At 46.9% G+C, this 12,483-nt stretch overlaps 1 protein-coding gene across 2 annotated transcripts in view; it reads right to left on the bottom strand.

Moving 5' to 3' along the window:
- The window catches only part of LOC144944286 (A disintegrin and metalloproteinase with thrombospondin motifs 9-like), a 176,465-nt gene that overhangs the window by 148,661 nt on the left and 15,321 nt on the right, over positions 1–12,483 (bottom strand). For both annotated transcript variants that reach the window (XM_078872311.1, XM_078872312.1), the window contains exon 3: positions 5,650–5,797. In XM_078872311.1, coding sequence (XP_078728437.1) covers positions 5,650–5,797 — 148 coding nt within the window. The remainder of the gene's footprint in view (positions 1–5,649; positions 5,798–12,483) is intronic.

The raw sequence follows: 12,483 nt of genomic DNA, 5'->3' as shown, positions 1-12,483 counted from the left end.
TGACAAACCTCGGCTGTGTCGGGTGGTGGCGGTTACAACGACGCATTTATATTTCCGCAATCTCACCCAAAAAAAACTCTAATGTATCATATTGGTCGCGAAAGCCTACGTGTTAAAATGGCATTCTCACTTGCACTACTCAACCTGAGCTGCAGGCTACTGCACAGAGATTGTCTGAGACCCAAGGCGTTGTCCCGCACTCCCGCCGCACTGCTCGTCGTCATTTACATTGGGGCCAATTTAAACACGTGGCAGGCAGCCCACCACTGCTCACAGACATTGCCATAGCAATCGCAGCCACTACCGCTGCGTTTTTTTTTGTATTTACACTGCGGCAAGTGTCACAGCCCTCCCTCCACCCGCTTGCTCCCACCAACGCCAGCCAACCCAACTTACAGCAACACCAATCCCAGCCAGCCCAACTTATACCAACGGCAGCCCAGCCCAGCCCAACTTACACGGCTTCTCGCCCTTGCCCTCCCGGTGTTTCCCACGCCGTGAGTGAGGGTTTAGCAGAGCTCCTCCGCAAGACTGCTCGGAACAATAAAGTGGAGGCAGGCGATGGGTTGTTATTGTTTTGATTGTATGCCCAGTCGATGTTTGTAATTGGTCGAGAGGTGGCAAGCCCTTGTTTGCGTTGGCTTGCACATCTCGCTATTTATTTGTTTGCTAAAACACAAAGGTAAAGGAGAAGCCCTGCAATTGCTTGCTCAAACCATTGCCGGCAGAAGCACTTCCGCTGTACGGGGTCGTACAGATATATTGTGACCCCCTCCAATAAATTGACCCTTAACATGTTTTATCCTTTGCATATTCATTTCTGTTTGAAATAAACCTTACTTTTCAATCAATATTGAGTAGTAGCACATTAAATGGGTGTCACAAGATATCTGGACCACCCCACAGAGAGATAACTCCAAAGCGCCCCTCTAGAGGGTATTTGGCCTACTTTTCCATTGCTGGCCAGACATCTAGGAAGAGGTGGGAGTCCCCACACTTTACCACACCACACCACGTGACCTCCTGATCAACTAACTGTGGTTAGCTATTTGTACTTCTGGGTTGACAGATGTGCGGGGGGGGACATTTAAGAAATGTGCCCATTGCTTCTACTGCCACGCCGGGAGGTCGAACGACTAACCTCTGGGTTGCAAGTCCAGCCCGCTAGCTGTCAAACCAGTTTGATAAAAACAAATTCACTGCAAACACCGATAGACCTGATCACTGAGACACATGGCAAGGCAAAGTATGTTAATTCCAATTGTTAGAGAGATAGGTGTACATACTAGATACAGACTCACTCGTTTTTTTTTGTTACGTAAAAAAAACCTCACATATGCATGTGCATTTGTCCGTACCGGAATGCACCGTTCATGTCTGGGATAAGGTTTGTACTGTTGGAATGAATTAGCTTGCACGATGGACAAATCTACTGACAACTAACAGATGCAACGTGTGTGCTACCCACTCAGCGATTATCCAGCGGGCATCCCGGAAATTGAACAATGCAGGAAGGAGAAAATTAAAGATGAACATGATGTTCTTCCAAATAATAAATACACGCATGTAATGCGCAAAGGGGAAACTCGCTGATTCAAAATTGGTTTATTTTTGGGGTTAGAGCGTGCGGGATAATCTCAATTACAACTACAAAGCCCCACTACCCGACAAAGCTAAACAATTACATTCGTCTCGTGGGCAAAACGTGCAAGTGTGATCCTGTTTTTCAGCGAAACCGGTCATGTTGAATAGCGAGCGACGTTGCGACGATTGTGTCCGAAGTTTCGCTGGAGAGTACATCCAGCACTGAGGTGTTGGGCGGCAAAGGCTCAGATCTGGGTGCTTCAGGAGGTGTCACTACATCACCTGAGCAGCCACGTGGATGAACCGGATTTTACAGATATGAACAATGTTCCACACTGCCCACCAGGGATTATTTGTCTGTCTGTCTATCGTGCATAAATAAATATATAATACAAACAGCTCTTTGATTGGTGGAGACCTACTGCCGGGTACGGAGAGGGGAGGGGCCTAAGGGAAGGGGGGTCAGGGGAGGGGCATAAGGATATGTGGGGGGGTTGGTCAGGGGAGGGGCCTAAGGGAGGGGGGGTCAGCAGAGGGGCCTGAGGGAGGGGGGTAAGGGGAGGTGCCTAAGCAAGGGGGAGGGGCCGATAGTTAAGGGGGTTGAGGATGTCGGGGAGGGTGGGGGGAAGGTAAACACGCCCACTCATCCAACTGCCCCCCCCCCCCGAACGCCGCGCTGTCCAACCAAGTTCCTACCTGCCCACTCCGAAGGAACGTGTTGATAGCCAGCCTTGATTGCTGATTGATTGGCTGTCATTTGCAGGGTAAAGCCATGGGGGGCGGAGTTTGCAGGTGGACACGGGGGTGGGGGCAACGCCCCCGCCCAAACTGGACACCTTTATGAATTAAATTTCAGTTTACAATTACGATGAAAAAATAATTAATCATATGCACTTGAGATTCCTAATGTGAGTGACAAAGCAACCCCCCCTCCCCCACAATATAGACGTGAAACTCCGCCTATGGGTAAAGCTATCCCATTATTGTAAAGCTTATAATTATCAGGTGTTATTTATTATAATTGGTTAACGTGGTAGAGAGACGGACAGAGAGATCTGTGCATAATGTGGGCCACGATAACGCTCACAGACATGATTCTAAATACAACTTTAGCGAATAGTGGTGTTTCTATTAAAGACGTGTCCGATTAAAAACTGTGACCAAAGGAATTCCCACAACTTGGAAACACAAACTACAGTAAAAAAAAGTATGTTAGAAAGTGTCAGATAATTCATACGTATGCATAATTTTTCTTCCTTGCTGTTGTATATATTATCAGGTTTATCAGGTTGCTCACAAATACACACAGACACAAATATGCATATGGGTGATTGCACAGTATTGGAAATCCAAGGGCAATGCGGGCATGTGATGGGCCGTTTAATGTATCACACCAACCTGCTGTGTGAAAACATCGGGGGGCCGATTCACTGTACATTTTGCTTTCACGCTTTGACGGAATTCTGGCATTCGTGTTGAGCGAAGGCGACTCAATGTTGGAAGTAAGCGAGTCGAATTCAAAGGTCAGGCACCGTCGGTACTGAATGTGTTGCCGAGTGGTGGTGCACGTATGTGGGATAATTGTCAGGTTCGGTGAAAACCTGCGGGCCTACCAACACCTTTCCATGAACCTTTGCGTGCTCTTTGAAGTTAAGATGATAACAGTTATTTCCCGTCCAAAATTCTTGTAAATGTGTGAACCTTTGCGTGGCTTTATATTTCATCTGATGGACTAAAAAAGAAAAATAGACACCGTGGTGAAAATTCAAAATCTCTGTGGTGGCAACCAATCTCTCCAGAGCCACTATCGATTTCCTTGGGAGAGATATTGAATAACATACTCGCATGAGTACGATCACATAGCCTGGGACCAATGCTGGCAGAGTATATACATGAGACCAGGCGGATGCTTCCAATTTAATTCTAGACCCAAAGAGCACTGCCCACCCTCTAAACTGCCACCTGCCTCCCTACCTTTTAACGTGATCTAGGGCAATGCGTTGGCCGGTCTTGCGTTAAAAATCCTGCAGCTATAAGTCAATACCAAATGCGATACGGTGGGTGGAACGGTGGGACACAGTGATTTCCACTCTAAGCTGTTGACCTCAGTTTGATTTCCAGCCACAGCTGACATCAGTGGTGAGTAAAATCTGAGCCAGTCACCGTCTCCTCCCTCCATTCACCAACCTTCATCCAGCAGTATATTGCGAAGGGTAGCAATTATTATTATTTAGATTCTGTACGTGTATTGGCTTCGTCAAAAAGCCAGCCTACGAACTAAGGCCAAGTGGTGTGGGGAGCGATACGATCTACTAACCCTTTCTGACGACCCACCAACTCAACAAACTTGTGACATTGCACACACAAGTCAATGACTGCATAACAGCCGTTCCAGCAATCCCTCAATGAGATACCGTTCATTTCTCGCCGAGAAATGAACACGATCTCCGTGAAGAACGTCAGAGAAGAACCCACAGAGGGGGGCATCACGTGGCTTCGAGCACTCTTACCCACACTGCATTGCGCACATCTACCAGGAGTTCCCTTGGTTCTTGTTGATGAATCGGCTAGACTGTGTCAACAAAATAGAACTGTAATTCAAAGATAATAAACATTTTCCGGTCGACCCCCCCTGGAACTCTACCGGGCACATCCCACTGGGCGAAGACCCCGGGGCTGGCCCAGGACACGCTGATGGGACGATGTCGCTCAGTTGGTCTGGGAAAGGGAGGTGTGGACCGTCCTACTCAACACGCTATTGCCGCGACCCTCACCAGGACAAGCAGACTGAGAAATGAACGCAAGGACACGTTTCCAACTTCCTTAATGAGAGAGAAATGCTCATAAAATACCACGATTTTGGATACACTCAAATGAAGCACCTTTTTAATTCACACTGCGATAGCGATGGCGCACTGAGTTGTGTGTATGTGCTGAACCATCGGCTCGCGAGGGTGGCTTTCACATTTGTGTTTCATAGCTTTCGGAAGAATGAACTGAATAAGCTCCCAGCACGCAAAGTCAAACGTTAGATATCGTGCTGAATAACACGGCGCATGATTTCTCAATTACACTATACAAATGCAATTACACCCACTGTATAATTTTAGGACAATTTTTTAATTGTGACTGTTAGGTTGGCCAAACTCGTGGGTCGACCAAGTTGCTGAGCACAGCCCTGAAAACATAGAACATTGGCCCAAGGTTGGCTCAAGGTTTGCCCAACGTTGGGCGAATGGTTCCAACCACATGCCAACGTTGCGCCTCTACGTTGCACGGTGACTGGGAGGTCCAAAGGCCCACAGTGTCAAAATCGCAGGCAACAAAACCATAATCCCAAAACAGGAATTGAACCTCGACTGCCGGGACCGTCGCACCAGCATGCCACCACTGAGTCATGATGACCTGCCAACAACCACATAACACTGCGCACCACATGCAGTTCATAATGAAATGTAAGATGTGCTGTGTGCTGTATGTAGAAATGGGCATAGAGTAACCTGGCAATGTGGATGTGAGCGTTGGCTAATTCTGGCTTCGAAATGATGACAGTGGAATGGTGATGCATGCCCGTATGTATTATTCACGCGGCGAAAATAACGGAGGAACTTGCAAGATTTATCGTGCTGGTGTTATTGCGTTTTGAGTTGTATTTTCAAGTGTGGTCCTGGGCACGTTTTCACTGTGACAGAGGGTAACGGATCAAAATGAACGAACACGCTTCTCACACGTGTGCGTGCGTGCGTGCATGCCGGAGAACGGTAGTGCCGTGGTGAGCGCACTGCGCTACGAACCCAGCGACCCGACATCAGTGGCGATTATTTGAACCGATCCTGGGCCTTCCCTAGGTCGACTCAGCCTCAAATGAGCACCTTGTGCGATGTGTAAACATCGCCACTGGGAGACAAAGGCGGCCGGGCGTGGTGCCGGCCACCAAACCCCTCGTGCGCCGTGTGGACCTTCATAGGCGCACGCTAACCACACTTTCCCCAACAGCCTGCCACAGGCTATACGGGTGATCTTTGTCTTTGTGCATGCCGTGGCATTTGGTGGCCGCCCTCTCACCGGCGGTGCCGCAGGAGGCGTTGACGCGCGGCGTGGCAGTGCGCCCCGCGTCCCGCAGGTAGATGAAGTGCGGCCGTCGGTGGACGCCCTCCCCGTCCGGCGCGGGCTCCATGAAGTACTCGCCCTCGCGCGTGCGGAAGGTGCCCACCTGCCATGCGGGGCGATGCAGGGAGGGGCCGGGCGGTCAATGCAACACCGCTCACTTGTTTGCATGAGTGCGCGCGCTTGTGTGTGTGTGTGTGAGTGAGTTGAGCGAGCAGTGCTGGCCACCCATCATCTCGTGCGCCGTGCCGGCCTTCATAGGTGCTCGCTAGCAGCACTTGCCCAAACAGTCTGTTAAAGTCTTTACGGGGTGATTGTTGTCTGTGTGTGTGCGTGCCAGTGCGTGAGCCACTGCTATCGGATGTATGTACATATGTATGTACGTATGTTGAACTTTTTTCAAACCGTACATAGCCAATCATGATAATAGAAGGTGCCAATAAAGTCGACGTCAAGGTGGCTAGTGTCCAAATGGGGGAAATTCCAAATTCCTCTGGCGAATTCTTATTACGTGGTGGGCCATTCCAATGCTGGCAATTGTTCCTGTGTAGGGTCATGTCAAGGGGCTGTCCTACTCAAGCCAACATGGGGTGGTTCTCTTCTCACAGGCTCCACTTGTCCCCAGCAAGTGTTATGGATGTTTCTCAATGTTACAAAACAATTCTGAAATCTCAACTCAAAAAGAAAATGTAAAATCCCATGAGATTAGCACGTTAGCCAAAGGTCACACGCGCGCATACATATCTCGTAATTAATATCACGGGTCCCTGGTTCCTCCAGTCGGAATGATCCCTTCTTTATTCAACCTTCCAGCGTAAATATATAAATGTGTCGTTAAACCAGCCACACTTCGTCACTAGTACAGGACACCGGTGTGTTGGAGAGAAAATCAACAACATTTACAATTTGAGTACGACTTTTTGGCAGTAATTACAACGAGCATTATCAGGCGGACAGCCAGATCTGGATGTCCACCTGATCAGATTGTAAATGTTGTGGACTTGCTCTCCAACACACCGGTGTGCTGCACTGATAACGAATTGGCACGTTCTGTTTACGTGACAAACCTCACTAATTGACATTGTTGGGTGGAGACGGGTTTAACGACGCATTTATATTTATTGCATCTAACCCAAAAAGAACATGTGTTATGGATGATATCGGTCGCAAAAGCCTACTCCGTGTTAAACGTACTCAATCTTGTCCAACACAAAAAATAAGTGAGTGCTGTGACCGACTGACTATGATCCACAAACAGACAAACCGAGTTTCTGAATGAGGACCCATAGGCAAGAGTGTCGAGAAAAGAAAACAAAAACACACAATCCCAAAGCATGGACCTCCTCGAGCAGGGATTGAACCCAGACGATCGGGACTGTAACCCCCGGCATGCTACCACTGCATCGGGGTGACCCGCCAATAATCACATAATCCCACGTATCACCCGTAATTCATGCTGAAACATAAGATGTGCTTTGTGCTATAGCAATGTCCAGAGAGTTAGCTGGCTTTGCGTATGTGAGCATTGGCTAATGCTGGCTTCCAGATGATGACAGTGGAATGGCGATGCATGCCCACGTGTGTGTGTGTGTGTTTTTTTTCATACCGAACAATAAACGAATAAACTTGCAGTGAGTACTGCTGCTTATTTTGGATGTCGTTGGGTTTTTTTTTTCAGGGGGCACTGGATACGTATTTCAGAAGCCTCAATAAACTGTAATACAACGCTGCTGTATTTTATGGGAAAATATAATACGTACATTTTATAACGGTCTATTTCTACAGCCCAAAAAAAGTCAAATCATATTTGGGTCTATCATCCAATGGATCGTTTGGGCCAAAGTTTTCCAGCAGCATTTGTTTAAGCAGGCAATAATAATCATTCCAGTGTTCGTTTTTTTGACACTAAATCAAAGAAACATCACAATAATACGATGTTAATTAATTTCCAGAACCACAAAGATTTATTTCAACCGCCTGAGAAAGCATTTCTCAAAATACTATTTTCAGCTGTTGCTCCCCTGTGAACACAACGTGCTGAGCTGCGCTTTCTTTAAGACCACGTGTGCTTGATAGAGGTGGCCAGGAGGCTCCGAAATTTGATTTACCAGTTCCCAGTTAAAAGCCCATTGAGCGATTTGCTCTTTTGCAGAGGCAACCAACCTGGCCACACATGACAGCGCATCCAAGTGGCATACGACATGTGGGAGATGTTATAAAAGCAGTCAAATAATCTTCAGAGCGCTGAGCTGGTTATTGCTGCTATCCTGATATCCTGGCTTTGAACCGGGTCCTCAAGTGTCGTGAGTTGACGGTCACAGCCCAGTCACCAATGAGTGCACGAGAGAACAATTACACTACAATTGGTTTCGCACTTAATTTTACTAAATGTGAAGCTTTTAGAATTTAATATCTAAATCTAAAAACAGTTTTTTTATTTTCACCAGGTAAGACCCACTGAACTGCGTAGCTCTTTTTAAGAAGCGGCCTGGCCTCACATTATAGCTCAACGAAGTGGCTTATCACGTGGAAATGTATAGCAGCCAAAAACTCCAAACGGATGTTGATTCTAAATGTGGAGGGACAAACCAGAGGACCCTGAGAAAAAATCCACGTGACCACAGGGAGGACATGCATACTCAAAATATGCATGCGTGAGGGTTGGGATTGAACACATGACCTCCTGTATACCAGGCGAAGTAGTTAACATCTCGCCACCATGGTGAGATGTTAACTTAGATGAACATTACGCTTTGGTTCTTTCGGGAAAGTCACATAGGTAAAATAATAATAAAATAAAACAAAACAAAAAATAATAAATCACGACGTTTCGATCGCAAGACAAGCGGTGGTCCTCAAGCGGAAAAAATAATCCAGCAGTGCAACTGCTGAACCAGCGAGCCTGAGGACGATCGCTTGTGTTGCGATCGAAACGTCGTGATATATTATTATTTTTTTACCTACGTGACTTTACCGAAAGAACCAAAGAGTGTGGGTTCCTGCAGTCACGAAAGCTCCAAATCAAGATTAGATGAACATTACTCTCACATGCACAGCGGGTGCGAAAGCGCTCCCCTCTACTTGTGTCGACCAGAGGTCACGTGAAGGGAACTCGGAGGGAGCTCTGTGATATCTTCAGTGCTTCCGTGGGCCGACCTCTAAAACGAAGCGTGGCACTGCTCTACGAAAGATTTGCCTGGATATTTTGTCTCCTGATATTACAGTTTCAGTGTAGGGGAATTGACAAATGTTAAAGAGAGTAAATGCGCTTATTAATTTGCACGTACTATTTCCGATAGCGTTACAACATTCAATTAATAATACGCCTCTGCATGTAACCACATCTCAAGAAGCTGTTACAAAAATGGCATCACAATGTCATGGCTGAACAACTTTTGAAATCTAAACTATATTTGTGTCCATTGCATGATGGTTGATAACACACGATGCATTTTCTAACGCCTCATATCACACGGAAAATTCTCCTGGCATCATCATGCCTGGATTTTTCACGAGTGTGTATCACAAAAAAACCCAGGTTAGATATAAATCACCAGCCAGGGTCAAACACCCGGTACCTCACGGATTGGCAGAAAAACAGGTTAGAATGACATGGCATTGTGTGGTGGCGTCTACTCTGAGAGTGAATATATAATGCTTTACGGTCGAAAAATGCACCCACATATTGTCCATAACACTTTCTGTCATGACGTATAATTTAAAAGTACTTTAAAAATATTGATATATGAAGTAAACTTGACAATTAAAAAGTGAATAAATAAATACACACGTAGGCTTTGGCGACCAATATCATCCATAATAGAGCTTTTTTTGGGTTAGATCGCATAAACATATAAATGTGTCGTTAAAACCGCCACCACCCGACACAGCCAACTCGTAAAGGTTGTCACGTAAACAGAACAAGGCGGGTTTTAACGACACATTTAAATATTTCCGCGATCTAACCCAAACAACCTCTATTATGAAGTAAATACACGCTTGGACACCGCTACCATCACCGTTTTAAGCATGTGACGGTTCTGTGCGTGTTTGTTGTGTGTCTACACTGTATACATGGCGATCTTACATGATGCTATATCGCGAGCATCTGTGGCGTAGCGCTTAGCGCACCGCGCTATGAAAGATCAGTCGCAAACATCCTGGGCCTTGCCTAGATCGACTCAGCTTTAAATGAGTATAAACATCATCCATGGGCAGATATCGGTGGCCCGGTGTTGTTCCAGCCACACCACCAAACCCTTGTGTGCCGTGCTGGCCTTAATAGGCGCTCGCCAACAGCACTTGCCCCCAAGGATCTGTATGCCTATGGGGGGATCTTTGTCTTTGTACATGTGTGGAGGTATATATCGGCTGTTTTGAACTCTGCTGTAACTTATCTACAGCAGGCATCAAAGCTGCAAGTGTGACTGGCCGAGCCGTTTCTGCTTCACTCATATTAGCTTATCTTCAACAGGAGAAAAAAAATGACAATCCCCACGTGACAAAGAGAGAGCGCGTTATTTGTTTTCTTTTACAAAAGACGAACGCAAAAAGAGATTAATGGGAGCCGGGCGTCCCAACAGAAAAGAGGCCTGCATCTCGGACACGAGGCGATCCTACTCCCTTTAGATGTTGGGGGGAATTCACATCTGAAAAGGTGACCAGGGTGGGTGGGCGGGCGGGCAGGTGGAGCGAGCGGATCTACTGGCCACCACAGCCACCTACCTGGACAGCCAACCACCCAGAGAGACATCCTCTCATGCAGGGGTCAGCAACAAAAACAACAATAAAAGCAATTTTTATCGAATTCGGTGAAACAAATATATGTATAAAACTCAATATTTCAAAGGCCCCGACGCCACGTGAATGCAAGACACAGGCTGCCCACCGCTTGCCCTCACGAACTCAAGGACACAAAACAAATCGTGTCATATCCTGCGGTAGAGAATGCACACTCCACTGCTGGATGAAGGCATCCGCGCTTCTTATCGCTCACCGTGCCACTCAGTCCGCGTTGGTGAAGGGAGAGGGAGTCAGGAGATACGACCGGCTCAACCCTTGCTTAGCTTCTGAGATTCGAGGTGTTTTGGACGCGCTGAGGACAATGTGGTCATAGGCCTTTCGCATTTTAAATATGCCTCTTCGAAAACGAGCTGTGATGCTATCCACGGCTCGTATTTGAACTCGCCAGGTTCAGAGAGCTGCACACCACGCCGCCACTGCACCTCGAAGTTACATTGAACCCTCAGCACACCACAATTAGAGCCTTGTCCACAACTCTTGGTCAAATCCATTCGTTCATATTTCTCTCCATGTACGGGAGGAAACCTACGTGCCAGGAGAAAGTCCATATTTGTGAGAAAATCGTGCTTCAGCTCCTCAGATAAGTCTGAAACCGACCTTCTGTGCTTTTTCTTAGAAGCAGCTTTCAGCTGTTAGGCTCATGTTCCACATGCTTGATGGCTCCATCCATGTGTGATCCACCAACCCTGCCTCCAATAATTCTAACTAACAAGCATGCAACCAACACACTGGGCAACATGTGTGACTTTCTGCATAACATTTTAGATTTTTATTTTTATTTTTTGAGCAACAGCCACCTGAAAACTGGCAAAAAAATGTCCAATTGTGGCCAATGTAACTTGAAGCTTCATATGTTTATCTTGGTTCATTCCATTGCATAAGAGGCATAAATTACACGGCACATATATATGTAAATGTCTTATAAATATCCCAGTTATAAATTATGCGTTCCGCACCATGCGTGATGTGAACAAACCAGAAAGGAATACATAGAATTACAATCGCAAGAAGAGGTTCAGGAATTCCTTAAGAGCCTGCGTTTGACGTGGTGTTCGTGAACAACACTTGGCTAAACGGCCTGCACGGCTAAACAGAAGGCCTTTTCGTACAAACTTACGCACAAAATTAACTGCTGCCCGGCTGCGTGATAAATTTTACCAGATTATACTCTGGCCCTTGAAAAAATATGCAACGCCCGTGGCTACTGTGCATCGGTTCAATTCCTGGCGTGACTTTGTCCGCAGGAGAAACAAAACTAAAAGTATGTTTGCATGTGCACGTCTGGAAAGCTGTGATGTGGTCTGCGCAACAAACCCAGCGACCTGGCTTAGATTCTCACCCACAGGTGATGTCAGCGGCGTGTGCTATCAGCAGCTGTCATGAGCATTCGCCGAGTTGGGTGAGCCGTAAGATCAGCTCCTGGTTGCAATGTGTCAACATCACCAATGACAAAACCAGGCCGTTAAGACACCATCCTAGCCACATCACCGCTCCACTAATAGGTCGCTAACAAAAAAAACTCTGCCAAACGGCCAGCACGGCCCTTCTGCACAGTTTTACGCATAAACGATTAACTGCTGCCCAGTCGTACGGTGACTTCAGCAGGATTGTGCCCTTGCCCTTGAACTTTTGACCTTTCTTTTGACCCCCTCCCCCCCCGCGAGGAGGACAAACAACGTTAACAGTAAGCAGACAGCTCTCAAAAGCGGCGGAGCAGACGGCGGCGAGTCAACCCGGGCGCAGAGACACGCCGTTCAGAGTTGTGCAACGTGTGTGGGACCCCGTTCGGATGCTGCGATAATTTAAAACATGAGCGGTTCACATTGATTTTGCGCAACGTTTTGTATGCACGTGTGTATGTATGTATGTTGAACTTGTTTCGCACCGTGTGTAGCCAATCGTGCTCATCAGAGGTGCTGGGGCAAGGACAACAAACTAATAAAAAATGAGTTGCCAACCTAGAAGATTATTTAAAAGTGCATAGCTCCA

The sequence above is a fragment of the Lampetra fluviatilis genome, chromosome 34, assembly GCF_964198595.1.
Source record: "Lampetra fluviatilis chromosome 34, kcLamFluv1.1, whole genome shotgun sequence".
NCBI lineage: Eukaryota > Metazoa > Chordata > Hyperoartia > Petromyzontiformes > Petromyzontidae > Lampetra > Lampetra fluviatilis.
The sequence above is the reverse complement of the archived record's forward strand: the minus strand, read 5'-3'. Positions and strand labels throughout refer to the sequence as shown.